Source organism: Humulus lupulus, chromosome 1 (assembly GCF_963169125.1).
Source record: "Humulus lupulus chromosome 1, drHumLupu1.1, whole genome shotgun sequence".
NCBI lineage: Eukaryota > Viridiplantae > Streptophyta > Magnoliopsida > Rosales > Cannabaceae > Humulus > Humulus lupulus.
Window position 1 is genome coordinate 281146311 of NC_084793.1, and position 15825 is coordinate 281162135.

Here is a 15825-nt window from a genome sequence, read left to right on the forward strand (position 1 = left end):
TATTGAGAATAATTGTTATTTAGAAAGAAAAATTAACTAAGAGACGGGATACACTTTAATTGTTTCTATTAAGAACTTCTATGTGTGATAAAAATCTTATATGTATTATGAATTTGTACGAAAGTATTTCAATGTATACACGAATTATTGGACACACATGTCGATAATTATATATAATTGACACAGGAACATTTTATGTTCCACTTTATTTTTGTTATCTTAATTTCTATATTAAAAAAAAAACTACATTCCATTTTTGCATGTAGAAAAACTCAAATTGAAGGTTCAAACCATTTTAAATAAGTAATCACATTCGATCCATGCTTAAAGTTTGTTGTTAAGCTTGAAACGTTTGGCAAAGAAGGAATCTCGAACCCAAAGAGGAGACCAAGAAAAAAACGCAAACAAACAAGTCATGTGACCAAACACAATATGCTTTGGCGGTTTAGGCTTCAACACTTTCTTCACCACATGCCTAGCGAATATCCTAGCCTCTGTAGCTTTACCAACCTGAGAAGCTCGAGCTCGCTCTTCAATGGCTTCCTTATACCCCTTATAAAGCTTCCATTCAATGCCCCTCAATTTCTCCATAGCCGCGTTACCAAGGTTGGATCTCACAGCCCCAGGAACCACCAAAACCACGTTAATATCAAACGGTCTCAGCTCCACTCGCAACGTCTCCGTAAAAGCGTGTACCGTTGCTTTGCTTGCGCAGTACGACCCGGCCCAGGGGGTCGGAACCCGACCCACGACACTTCCCACGTTGACGATGGTCCCGCCGCCGGGTCGGGCCGCCATGTACGGCACCACTTGCTGGACTAGTCGGAGTTGACCCAGAGCATTGACTTCCCAAGCCTTACGTACTGACTCCAGAGAAAGCTCGGCCAGTGGGCCAGTGCATCCGATTCCGGCATTGTTGACGAGAATGTCGATGTGGCCGTACTTGGATATGATGGTTTTGACGGCGGACGACACGCTCTCGTCGCACGTGACGTCGAGAGCGAGTGCCTCGACGTTGTCGTTTGGGAGGTCGACGATGTCGTTTATGCGTTGGGGGATGTCGGTAGCCAAAACGTAGCAGTTTTGGTCTGCGAATGCTTTGCAGTATTCATAGCCGATTCCTCCCTTGGCACAACCAGTCACTAGAACTATTTTCTTATCGTTCATTTTGTTAAAATCTTGTTTTGATTGATTGAATTAATGTTAATCCTAATTAAGCATTCTATTCTCTTTAAAAGATCAGGTCAAGATTTTCTTGTTACCATCGTTACAACGACTTGTAGAATGATATTCCTGAAGGGATGTGCTAGTTGTACCTTGTGAGTGGCCGGCTTGTTTGGAGTTTATTAGCTCTGGCTTTTAGTGAATATGTTACTCTCTGAGTTCTAATTTAACAATTATTTGAAATGAAATAAATACTTTTCCATGTCCAATACCAAAGCTACTCCTCGTATAAGCTTTTATTTTTATTAATGTGTCATTTTTCTCTTGTTGTGTAATGCATGCATACACATTTGACCAAAATAATCTCTTCAACAAGTACTACTGTTAGAAAAAATGTCATAGGATTTTAGTTTATTTGTTAGATATATGGCTTGATATTTGGAAGATATTTTCAGTATTATATTATGCTTTTTAATTTTATTTAAAGAGCAACCCAGTAGTAAATTCGTATTAGAATTCCAAATTAATAAAATGTATCTTTCTTTTATTTCCTCTCTTAGTTTTTAAATATTTTGTGTTTTTACCATCAATTCGCTATTTTTAAAAAAAAAAATAAGTGTATATATTAATGATACCCGAGACCTGCTCACAATAAACTAAAGGTCAATTTTTTTTTTACTTTTTGAGTACCTTGGGCTATAGGGATGTATTTGATTCAAGGATAGCCACAAACCTCTAGTTACGACAAATTACGATATTAAAATCGACTTGTCTTTTGTCTTGAGAAAGGCCTTACAAATTCTCAGTTTTCTCTTCCACATAGGGTTGTCAATATCTTTCTTGCAAGTTCGGGTACTTGCCCCAAATAGGGTGGGGAGTCAAGAACAGGTATGCTTTTTCATACCCATGTCGAGGTCGGGGCAAGGGCCCACTTTGAATCTGCCATTTAATCATATGTACATAATATATTTGTGTTTTTTAAAGTTATATATAGGATATATAGGAATTATTTTAGGTTGTGGATCACTTTTGCCCATGTAGCCATTTCTATTTTATATATTTTGATAAATTATAATTTAATTTTTTTTTTACACAATGGCTTATTATTTTATGGTTATTACAGGTATCTTACCAAATTTTAGAAAATTCTGAATAATTTATAGTGTTGAAATCAGAGTTTAAACAGTTAATTGCACTCATGGTTAATTTTTTTTTACACGCGTGAAAAAACAGACTATTTGACATATGTTTCGACATTGTAAATTATTTGAAATTTCCCAAAAATTATTTCGACACTGTAAATTATTTAGAATTTTCCAAAAAATAGCGGAATTCCTGCTATAACTATTATGTATGTTGTCATAAAAAAATTAGGTTATAATTTCTCCAACTAAAATAGAAAATGCACTTACGATAGGGGCAAAAATGATGCCCCTACCTGAAAATGTCCATATATCTCTTCATATAAAAAATGTGTAGATAATAAAAATTATTGGTTTGAATTGTTTCTTTTGTTAACTTTAACGGAATATTTCAAATATTTAATATAATATACTTTTCAAACTAATTAAAAATAAATATTTATTAATTATATTATTATAAATTCACATATTATAAAATATCATTAGATATTTATGAATTATATCAATATAAATTCAAATGTTATAAAATATTATTATTATAATAATAATATATAACATATAATATATAATTCTAATTTTTATAAAATTTTATTAGAATAAATATTTAGCAATTATATTAATATAAATTCAAATACTGTTACAATAATATTTAATACAAAACTAGATATTTAATAATGATATTAATATAAATTCACATGTAATAAAATATTGTTATTACAATAATATATAATATATAATAAATACATTATGTATAAGTATCATATGTGTACAAATAATATGACTGTGTAACTAAATAAAAAATTAGAATAACATTTATCTTCTATAAAGAATAAAGAACTTTTTTTTCCAATAATTGATGTGTGATTTGAATAATATCAATAAAGAATAAATAACTTTTTTCTCCAATAATTAATGTGTGATTTGAATAATATCAAAAATGTTTTGTGACTTAAATATGGTAGTTCTAAACTGTTGTCATATTATTTAAAAAAAAAAAACCACAAACAATGTTTTGGTTTAATTTTTCTTTTAATATACTTATGTCATTCTTTTATATATAATATTGTTTATTTGTTTAAAATTTATATGACAATCATAAAAACTTAATAAAAACAATTAATAAATTTTCTAAATAAAAATTTGGGTACTTGTCCTTCGAGCTGGATAATCTCTAACCCCATTTGCCCTCATATAGGCATAGGTAGAAAAGTGAATGAGGTGAATTTATAAGGCAGAGATAGGGAAGGGAAAGCAATTTACGATTCCTCCTTGCCTCGTCTACATCTCTACTTGAGGGTGCCTTGACAACAGCTAAATTACTTATTAATTTTTATTATATGGTGTGACCCTTAACACATCTATCTTAACATGACGTGAGATCATCATTAGTTGAATTCTTTTGACATGCTTTCCACTTTCTCTATCCGTGTTTGCCACATTAAGTGCGATAAGATCATCTTAGATCTAACGTCTCAAGATAGTACTTGATAGGGGTGTTAATTTGGGTCATGACACGAGGACACGACATGACACGAAAGTAAATGAATTTGGGTGACATGTTTAATAATTATGTTCGTGTTTGAGTTTTTGACACGTTTAATAATCGTGTCGTGTTCGTGTTTACCTTAATCGTGTAGTGTCATAATCATTTCAACACGATAACACGAATAATTATCATAAGTTTTATGATTTTTCATATAGTTATGATTAATTGTGTCAATTTCTTGTCGTGTCATGACACATTAATCGTGTTATCGTGTCGTGTCGTATTTGTGTTCGTATTTTTGACACGTTTAATAATCGTGTCGTGTTCGTATTTACCTTAATCGTGTTGAGTCATAATCGTGTCAATACAAATCTGACATGTTTACACGAATTGCAAGCCCTAATCCTTGGTGCCCAAATGAAATCCAACCTTTTAGAATGCTTCCCAATTGTCTTTTTAAAGAATTTAACAACTATAATTCTCAAGAGAGTCCTTAGTTAAAACTATCAAGATAACTTCTTAGAGGACTTAAGGTTAAGCTTAGTACAAAGGAAAGAAAATAGTTGAGGGAAAGAAAGAAAATTAGATTATTGAAAAATTACTATATTATCCTTAAATTATTAATATAAAAAAATTAGTTAAAACTATCAAGATAACTTCTTAGAGGACTTAAGGTTAAGCTTAGTACAAAGGAAAGAAAATAGTTGAGGGAAAGAAAATAGTTGAGGGAAAGAAAGAAAATTAGATTATTGAAAAATTACTATATTATCCTTAAATTATTAATATAAAAAAATTATATAAAAATATTTTAGTCTTCACTTTTATTTGTTTGTGTGAAATTATTTTCTATATTTTTCTTTCCAATTTGAATAAAAAACTTTATGTGTATCCTACTTATTATCTTTTACCTCATTTTCTTTTTACTCCATTTTAACTTTCTTCCTACCAAACACTTCATTTTTTTCTTCACTATAATTTTCTCTCATCTTTTTTCTATAACAAACATGGGGAAGAGACTAACACACTACATGTACAGTGTTATAACCCAAAAATTATTTGAATTTGAAGCAATCATCAAAGGAATATTTGCGGCATACGTACCTAAAGTTTTGGGTTTGGACCCGACATAGACTTAATCTTTTTTTTTAGCGGGAAAAGTACCAAATCTTAGTAAATTAGTAATTTTGTTAGTCTCCGTCCATTATACTCTGTTAGATTCTGACTGGATAGCATGTGTCATGTCCTTATTGGTTCATCTAATAATTTAAAAATATATATTTTAATTGAGTTTAAAATTAAAAAAATAATTAAAAAATACATTTAAATTTAATAAAATTATATAAAGAACAATTGTTAAACCAATAAATTCATTCGCTGTATCAGTCAATTCAACAGTCTCTCTTTTTGAGACCGTAACCCTAAATTTTGAATCTGAAACCCTCGTTCTCATCCATGGCACTAAGGCGTCCTTCCCATCTAGACGACCCACCTATTGCCTCTTCATCAGAAGCCGAAGAGAATTCTTCGTCTGAAGAAGAAGAAGAAGACGAAGGGGCTTCCGAGGAAGAAGAAGAGCAAGAATCACAATAGCCAAGAACCACTCCTTTGTCGAAACCTACCCCGATTTCTAGTGCCAGGTTGTCGGCGAAGAGACCGAGTAATGGCGAGGTTAAGGACTGAAAGCAAGAGAAGAAAAAGGGTTCAAAACCAGACAAAGGTTCTGCGATGGCAGAGGATGAATCGAAGAAGTCTGGGATAAGTCAAAGAAGCTATTTGAGAGGTTGTGGAGTAAGGATGATAAGTTTGAGGAAGATGAATGGTTTTTTTTATTATTTTGATTTTACTTTTAAATTTATTTTTTGTTAAACAAATTTAAAAAAATTCAAGTTTTTTTTGGGAGTATTTCAAGTTTTTCAGTATATTTATATTATGTTAATTCCTATATTTAAAAAATATATTTTTTTAATTTTAAAATCAATTAAAATATATTTTTTAAAATTATTAGATAGACTAATAAAAGCATGACACGTGTTATCCCAACCAACAACTAACATAGTATAATGGACGAAGACTAACCGAATTACTATTTTACTAAGATTTGTTACTTTTACAGCTAAAAAAGATTAGGTCTACATCGAGGACAAACTCAAAACTTTAGCTACTTATACAGCAATACACCATGTAAGAAAATCTAAAGTTTGATATCGTATTAATAATAATTAAAACAGCAGTAGTAGAATACAAATGTGTTTATTAAATGAACATTACAATACTGTTCCCTTGTCTAGACACAAAGTAGGTTGGGTTAGAAGTTAAAGCCTACGAGCACACTGTATTGTCAACCTATCAACAGTACAAACTCTTATGCAAAACGTTGATCCTAAGGCAAACAAATACAAGCTAATTGAGTCTAAATAATGAAGAAAGCCTTGTTTCATGGTTTTTGTAACACTTTAATTTTATTTTTTCTCCTGGAAAAATAATTGTGAGAAGTAGGCACGGCAGTGGTCCTTACTTCTTAGTAAATTACTTTTTTAGTGTGGGTTGAGAAGAATAGAGAGAGTAGGTCAGCAGGGGTTTTTCGGGGTTTTTCGGTGTTTCATATAGAAGCAGCACAAGTTCAAAATCCAAAAAAAATCTAAATAAAATTGCAGAAATTCCCAATGGGGTCCAGAGACGAAAAAGTAGATGGTAGATAGCTACCCAACTGAGAGCGACCAGAACAAAGCTGCGTTTTGGTGGACACAGATAAACACTGCCATGCATTAGATTAGCCATTGCGGAATTAAAAAGAAAAGTCTTTCTGTGGCTATCTTTTCCTTTTTAAGAGCTATACCTACACTGTTTTTCTGTACCATAAGCTCTCTATATATACATACATAATACATACATATATATATATACATACTATAGATATAGGCCATTAAATATGGGTTTTCCTCCATTATCCTAATGCTATTTCCACTCTGCAATTTCAACCTCATTACTTTCTTTTAATTGACTTTTTAGCCTCTTCTCCAGTTGTTTTTTCCCTTTCTCTCTCTCTCTCTTACAACATACAAATTATGTCATGTCACATTCATGCATAAGATTCTCTCTCTACAGCTACTTTAAATACTGCAAAACATAGTAGCTGTATGCTTATAAATTTTTGTTTTTTTTGGGATTTTCTTGATTTTTCATAACAAAATTTCTTTCACATTGATTGATAGACTTTATCTTCTGCTGGATTTGGTCTGGAAAGAGAGAATAGGTAGGCTGTAGGGACTAGTTGTATAGTATGGAGAAGAGACTAGCTAGTCTAAAACTCTATTGGGTGTTCTACTTCTAGCCCTGCTTATGAGACTTGACCCTACCGGATTTTGTTTTCTTATCACAAATAGAGGAACCGCACCTTAGATTTACAAGGCAAAAAAAATCAAGAATTGGGAAAATATCCTTTTTTTACTTGTAGTTATAGTTAAGCTCTCTAAGGCCATTAATACTAAGTTTCCAATAAACACCACCACATTCCTAGGACCCCCCTACATCGTTTGAAAAAGAGTGCAAAATAGAGAAAGTTTGAGTTTAGAAAATTTAGATAATTGGATTTACATGTGAATAGAGTTTGGTTGGTTGGTGGGGTTTCTGTCTACTTTCTTTTATGGAAGAATCCAAACAAGTCCTCGCCTTGGGTTTGGGCATAACATAATAGAGGTGCCTTTCATGTCCACTACAAGGTCCTAGAAATATGGATTTTAATCTTCTTTTCATTTTTTCTCACTTTTGATGTCCTCACACAACAGCACAAAGGAATGAATGAGACTAAGACTGGGAAAGAAACTGAAAGAGGGCTTTGTTTTGTTTATTTTACCAATATTTTTTTTGACAAAGTTTATTAGACCAAAATTTAGGTAACTTTCTAGGTTGAAGATTTTTGTTTTGTTTTGCTTTTGACTTGGTTGGGAAAAACTATGTTGTTATGTAACATTAGATGATATGGTAGTGGGTTCTGATATTTTAAATAAAGCTATGACGTTATATAGTACAAAATGAGTGGTAATATCATTAGAAAATATTCCCTATGTCTTTCACATAAAACAAGAATTGGGCCTAAGGTGGGCTTTATTGGCCCACTGCGAACGTATTTGGGTGCTCATTGTCTCGAGTCTGGCCCAAATCCATCTAGACAAGCCCCATCTCGATTACGTCTACGGGTTTTTGGCATTGGGTTTCACCTTGTGTAGCTTGAGGATTCCATGGATTGATTGATCCTTTCCTCAAGGAAGCCTTGTTGGCCCTGAGACTTTGCAGGCTAGACTGCAACCTTAAAAGGGAACTCTTCGATAAGAAGGATCCCATTTAGAAGAATGAAGAAAAACCTACATATCTTTTTGTTGGGAGCTTGGGAGAAAGATCAACCATGCTAGGATTATTCACTTTCATAAGTCAAACTTCTTCTCTGCAGCTATGTCTACTCGCACAATACTAGAGGTGGGAGTACATCAATACCTTGTCTTCCAACTACATTTGCAATTTGCCCTCATGCCACATCTGCCTTGTCAAATCTAAGTATGGCGGTTTGCATATGTGATGTATTTCATTCTTGGTAAGGCGCGGAGTCTCCATTTTACCTCCGTGGGCTATAATCTTTGTAGCCCTATGGACAACCTACTATCAACTTGATCAACGGCCCAAACTCGATCTCAATATACCTAAACAAACTACCGGTTTAGAGAAATATAAATATTTTTATAAAATGAAGCTTAATCACCTCATTTACTTCAACTTGATGGTTTTGGTTTAGACTCTACATTGATTCCGCTCTTTGTACAAACATACTCTTAAATCCCAAAAGCATTTAGTCTCTTTTTATTGTCATTCTAACTTTTTCTATCAAATACTATTTGGCAGATATCTCACTGGAACTAAACCCCTAGATATTACATTCCTTGGTGAACAAATTCTTAAAGAAAAAAGCACAAGGTCGACCTTAAATTTGAACCTACCTCGAGAACAAAGTCTAACTCTCAAGCTTAGCAATGACTAGTGTAATCTATATATTTTTCTTTTCCCTAGCATTGGGATGAAATCTTGCACCAAACAAATATTATTAAACATGAATTATTTATGTTAAATTATAAGCATGTTTATTAACCTAAACTATAATTGGTCTAATTGAAAAGAAGAAAAAAAAATCACCTTATCACTCCAATGTAAAGGTTTAAACATAATCAAATAAATGTCAAATTAACTTGCTTGAACCAAAGCTTATTCTATTTTTGTTAAATGGATTAGAATAAGACTAATTAGCAACTAAATTTGTAATAATCTAATTAAATTATTGTGATTAGGGTTACTTTTTAAGAAATATCTGGACCTTTTATTACAAAAATTATATGAAGTCAGATTTATTTTTAATTTATATTTTTTATGTGTGTCATTAGCCGACAAAATTTAATTATTTTTATTCTTTATTACTTACTAAATTATTAGTAAAACAGTAGTAAAAGCCAATCCCACGACAATTATTAATTCAATTTATTATTTAAAAACAAAAGTTAATAAAAAAAGAGATTTTTAGAATTTAAGAATTGAAGAATATAAAAACAGGAACTAAAATAAATGTTGATGGTTTCAATGATTAAAGATAGTCAAGAGTTCATTCTACACACTAAACACACTTTCAATTATTCATAAATAAAATTATTTCTTATTTTCAAATCAAGTTATTATACCCGCAAATAACACGTAAGCAGTCGTTATCCCAAATCTTTCTAATGTACTCCATTAAAGCGATGTGCTCTTAATAATTTTTTTTACCAAACAACTTGATGGAAAAGCATCTTAGATTTAATCTAGAAAAAACATTAATTTTCATGGAGATGAGTTCATCTAGTCAAAAAATCCAACAAGTGTGCAGTTCATTTAACCTAGGTGATATTCTTCATCACAATTAAAGACACCTTTGACATTAACCTTAATTGTAAATTATCATAAAAACTTAATATTCTAAACAATTAGGTGAATAAAAACCCTAAGATGATAATAGACTATAGTAAAACCCTATTCAGTGGCCATCTAAATAAAATTTAAACAGTAATCATAAAATTAAACATAGAAGAATATAAGCAATTCGACATACATAGAAATAGTAAATAAGAATCATTAATAAATAAAAGCAAGCATATTTAGGGCTTTGAAATCAACTTTAACTAAATAAAAACTTAATTAGACATAATTAACCATAAGCACAAGAATTTCATAGAAAATAGAGAAAGAGATGAGGAAAAATAGAATTGAAGAACAACACTCTCTAAAATTCACTTAAAAATAGCACTAATTAAGTTTTCTTTAATGAAAACTGTCTATGAAAATAGAGATTAAAACATCCATTTATTATTTTTCTCAAATTTTTGAAATTAATAAATATCTAAAATAAAAATTCAATTATTAATTAAAAATTAATTAATAATCTACAAAATACCATATAGAATTAAAGCTGAAAAAAATGGTAATTAATTATCAATCCTTGTGGGAACGAACTTTACTTTCATTATTATTATTTGTTTACGACTGTGTGCACTTGCGTATATAAAATTCTACAACATTCTTCTATCATAAAATATTCTCTAACCGATTTGAGGACTAAGCAAAGAAAGAAACAATGGCTGCAAAGAAGTTGGACGAATCATCATTTCAAATGTCCTCACCAACACGAAGAAATCTACTTAGCCTCAACTATGACAAGAGGAGGGGGAACGACTACGTGGGATAACTAGCCCTTACCACATTGCAATAATACCAGGGAACCCATTGGCATCCCAACAGCCTCTACCAAAAAGTGGTTTTTGTCAAAAAGAGTTATCTTTGGACAAAACTACCACTGAGGTGAAAAGGAGTCGATGCCATGGCGGCCTAAGAAACTATCAAACTTAGCCCTCCAATAATATTTGGTGAAGAGGAGGCTATTGGGTTTTATGCCCTTATAAAACCATGACAAACATTTAACGCAATTTTATATTGTCAATAAAAGATGTAGAAATTATTTAGTTTGACAACCATGTTGCTTGCTTGTTTTATTAAATGATTATTGGAATAATGCAAACATTTATAAAATTCTGAACATACAAATAGTTACAATTATAGTGATTGTAATGCCCCAAAATCCCTCATGAGGTTTAATGATTGAATTGATAGGCCGGAAGAGCCATAATTGATTTATTATGTCATTAAATGATTATGTGCATGTTTATGTGAATTATATTATAATTTGATGTTAAATGCATGCATGTGGGTCCACATTTCATGATAGGGGCATTTTGGTAATTTGGCCCGTTGAGGGCGTAATTGTGTATTTTCATGCATGTTGATGAACTAATGATGAGGCCACATTATAATGTGAATTTTTTCGAGCTTTTCGGCATGATACAATATTTTAATGCAGGTTAGCGGTTTGGTCATAACGGGGTTGATTGCGAGGCTCGGGGTGAGTCTCGGGGTAATTTGGTGATTAGAACGTTACCAGGAATTAAATGGGTAATGGGATATGATTTATTGGTATTTGAGAATATTGTAAAAAACGAGAATTTGAGGGTGTTAATTATGATTAACGAGATAGGCGGGAAATGACGATTTTTCCCTTGGAGGATGTTTAGGGCTTTAATTAAGCTTAGGGGCAATATGATATTTTCACCCTAAGGATAAATATAACCATTGAAGGTTGTAGAACTTGCAAAACAGAGCATTGTTTTCTTCTTGTCCCGTACACCATTTTCCTTCATTTTCTCTTTGAGTTTTTTAGCTTAATTTGAATAACCAAGCTAGGGAAGTGAGTCTTGAGGGCTTAGGGTTGTGTTCCATCATTGAAGAGGGTTCTATATTGTGCTTGAGGTAATTTTATAGCCATTAAAACTCTGGTTTTGCTCAGTTTTTCTATTGGATTTCAGCTTGGATTTCTATATTGGATATTGAGGATTAATGAGAGTTTTTGGCAAGGGTTCCTTGGGCTATGATGCCTAGGACTTGTGTATATGGTTTTGGAGTTCATTTGGGAGTTTAAATGAGGTTTGGAAGCTTGTTTTGAAGGTTGGAAATGGAAGATTCAAATGAGGGAAAAACCAGGACTGAAAACCCTCGTTGTAGCGCTACAGCGCTAGCCAAGGGTATTCTGCCCTGCTTGTAGCGCTGGGGCGCTAACGCTACCCTAATTTTGCAAATTCCTGTTTTGAGCACTTTTGAGGGTCTTTGGCTTGGGGTTTCAATTCCTAAGGCTCGGGATCGAATCTACTCACTGTTTGGGTACAATTCGGGGTCCTGGGAGTGAGGTTTAAGTCAAGAACCTTTTATAGTTGATTTTCATTGATGGAGATTATATTTGGTTATGACTAGGTGACTGCTAAGGAATCAAATGATCAATCATTCTCAATGATTGTTCTTTTACTATTTCTCGCTCGAACCAGAGGTAAGAAAACTGCACCCCATATGTGACATGCATGGTTATTCATGAGGCATGTTGAGTGCTTAAATGTGGACATTGATTGCATATCAAATGCTTAGCAAATCTTGCTTACTTGTGAATGGCACTGACTTATTAGTTAGAATCGGCAATGGTGTCGGTATTAACTGTGAAGTTGTGACTTACTAGTCAAGTTCGGCAATAGTACTGAGCATTGGTCGTATGGTATTGGCTTAAGAGTCAAGAACGATATTAGCGTGTTTAACGCAAGCCGAAAAGATTAGATCTAATCGACATAAGTATTGAATGACTCATCATGAGCATTAATGCTTGACCAACCTCAAGTTCGATGAAAACTAAAAGCACTTGTCTAGTCTAATGGCTAGTCACTCAAAGCTAGGGCTAGAAGGCTCAAGTGACTGCATCGTCACATGGCTAAGGGTGCGGAACCCACATTAGTGACTTCATGGTCACTCATTTGGTTTACATTAGTGACTCATTCATTAGCCACTCATCTAGTTAAAGTTAGTGACTTCATGATCACTCATTTGCTAAGGGTGCGGAACCCACATTAGTGACTTACACATCAGTCACTCATTTGTTTAGGGCTATAAGCTCTGGATGATTATTATAATCATCATCTGAAATTATATAAATGCAGTAATGAGTTTTCTTGCTGAGTCTTAGCTCACGAGTGCTATGTGGTGCAGGTAAAGGGAAAGAAAAGCTCACCCAGCCTTGAGTGGAGAGCTTAGGTGACGATGTGTACATATGCGGCCGCTTGACCACCACGGCCAAGGAGGTTCTCAGAGGAACTAGGGGTTAACCCTATTTTTGCCGCTTAAGTCGGCGGGTTGTAACTTTTACACTGTAATGATCATTTTGGATTGTAAATAACTTATAAAATCTTTTATGGGCCCATGAACAGTTTTATGTTTTAAATAAAATATATCATTTCCTTTTGATCGAGTTTTCACCTTAGCCTATTAATAACTCCTATATGCACGTTTATAACCAAATGACTCGATTAGCGAGTTAAGCACGGTTCAAAGCTCACAGTAACGGTCTTGGAGTAACCAAGGCGTTACAGTGACCATGTCACAATGGATTATAATTGTAATTATACGTTCAAAAGAACGAGTCCTAAGATTAAGTCGGTGCATTGGATTTTCACTGATCTAGTAACTACGATATGATCTACTTACACATTTGGGTTGTGATGTCTTATCTAAGACATTGAGCAAGTAGATAAGATTAGATGTATATGGGTACATTAGAATAGGACCGATACTAATTATTGACAGATAAATAAGTATCGTTGTCGTTACCAGCTTACCCTACGGTCTGGCCCATACTTACATCTTAGAGATTTAATAGTGTAATTGAGTGGGAGTATTAATCATAGATATGAAATCTATAACTTTGGTATGAGAGGTGAAAATATGACTTCCTTAATAACTTAAACTAAAAGGGTAAATGATTGAGCGCTCATATATGTGATTATGTTCACAGATTTATCATTTACAAATGACTTAGTGGGAGTTAAGGATAAAATACAAATAAGGGGTAAAACGGTAATTTGCATCCAGCTTGTAAGTAAGTCATCAATAGAAGATTGACTGATTGTAACGATTATAACAATGGATAACATATTTGAGGTTTGGTAAAATACGTTATGTGAACTCAAGAGTCAAATTCCGATTCTATAATGGAGTCACGATGAATGAATAAGTTGAAAGATAATTTATTGTAAGAAATAAACTCATAGGAACTTATTATAGCTTGGATTCATGGATCCACGGTCCCCTTGTCGTCTCTTATCAAATTAAGTTTAATAGTCTCAAACAATTGATTTAATTGTCAATTAGAAATATTAAATTGACTGTCAATTTGGTGATATTGGCATGTAATAAAAAATTGAGAATAAAAGATAATTTTTGGGTAAATTTATTAATATTGATAAATTGGTATCAACATAAATACATAATATTAAATCAAGTTTCAAATTATAATTATTTAATTTGAATAAAAATTTAATTATTTATTTAATTAATTAATTAATTGAAAAATAAATAAATATAAAGATTTTGAATTTAGGCCCAATTGAGATTTAAATTTAAAACAAAGAGATTGAGCCCTTGTACATTTGTGGGAGCCCAATGCTTTGATTTTTTTGTTTATTATTTTAATTAATTTAAATTTAAATAAAGCTCATTAAGTTGCCTACTTAAGGGATGTGATGTCTAGGATTTTCACAAGTTAGTCTCAGTTTCATTGGGTAAGTGAAAACCTAGATAATCTAATCATCTCTTGGTCGCTCATTCTCTTGTTCTTAACTCTCTAATTTTTTTCTCATGTGTTGAGAACTTGCCCACTCTTTGTTAGACTTGATTTAGAGATAGGCTTGAAAAACTTTGGTACAATCTAAGCAATTTAGATTATTGACAATAATTTAAGCAATTTAGATTATTGACAATAATTTGCTACCACCAGGAATCAAAGGTTAAAGAATCTAAATGAATGATTCATTGTTCCGCTGCATATTTGTAAGTTTCTAAATCTTTGTGTTTGTTTATAATTTACAAATCCGATGCTCATATGTATACCATGTTATTCTATGTTTCTATTATGTTTTTGGAAAAATAATAGGGAGCATGTATCTAGATTTAAATTCCAAGATCCTACAGAGACTGGTCAATGGAAGACTCGTTTCTGCAAAAGTCCTCACTACCTGACATCAGCGTGTATCCAAGACATTTAACTTCGTTTATTTGGTAAAAACCCAAGTTAAAAGTCTAGAATAGACTTCAGTTTTTCTACATAATCAAAGTTAAAACCCTTCTTTTAACTTAAGTTTTTTTAAGACTTTTAACTTCGCATGGATAGACTTCGATTTGCATTTATGCAAGAACCGAAGTTTATCCGCCTTAAAAACCGAAGTTAAAGCCTCTTTTTTTATTAATGAATACAACCTTGAATTGAACAATTGAATATTCAAACTTGGAGAACATCTAAATACTTATACACGATGAGTATCGCTGTCCAAAATCTCTATTCCAAACATTTCCATTGTTGCTTGAAACTTCACCAAAATGGAATGAGACATGAGATTTAACAAGTCTTTGAAACTCACACAAGTCAAGCAATTATTGGTGATTTTCTTGGAGAAAACTTGTGATCTTTGAGAGCTAGAGAGAGAGTTGAAAAGTGTGATCAAGCATTGACAACTCTAATAACTCTTATTTAGTGTAGTCACCATCATTAAGTCTAACCAATATGTTTAGAATTTTGAACATATCATTTGGAGCTAAAACCACGTAACCATGCAGACTTGTACGCCGCCTCTAAACCTGACCCGCATGCTCAAAATGTGTCTTAAACGCCTCTAAATGCTCACAAACTTTTTGAGCGCCATTAGAAACCTCAATGTATCATTTTAGATCCAAAATGGTCAATTGTAAATGCCTACAACAAAAACTCACAATTTCAGTTTAACTTAAGTGAAACTGTTAAGTGCTTTACACCAAATTGTGCAAACAACTTAACCATTATATTCAACTAATCCCAACATCATAGTCACCTTCTACAACAGTAGC

At 32.5% G+C, this 15825-nt stretch overlaps 1 protein-coding gene across 1 annotated transcript; it reads right to left on the reverse strand.

Annotated features, from left to right (window-relative positions):
• Positions 1 to 324: 324 nt before the first annotated feature.
• LOC133777413 (short-chain dehydrogenase virD-like) lies at positions 325 to 1167 on the reverse strand. The gene has a single exon (XM_062216983.1). The coding sequence runs from the start codon at positions 1165 to 1167 to the stop codon at positions 325 to 327; it is 843 nt and encodes a 280-aa protein (XP_062072967.1).
• Between the last annotated feature and the right edge of the window lie 14658 nt (positions 1168 to 15825).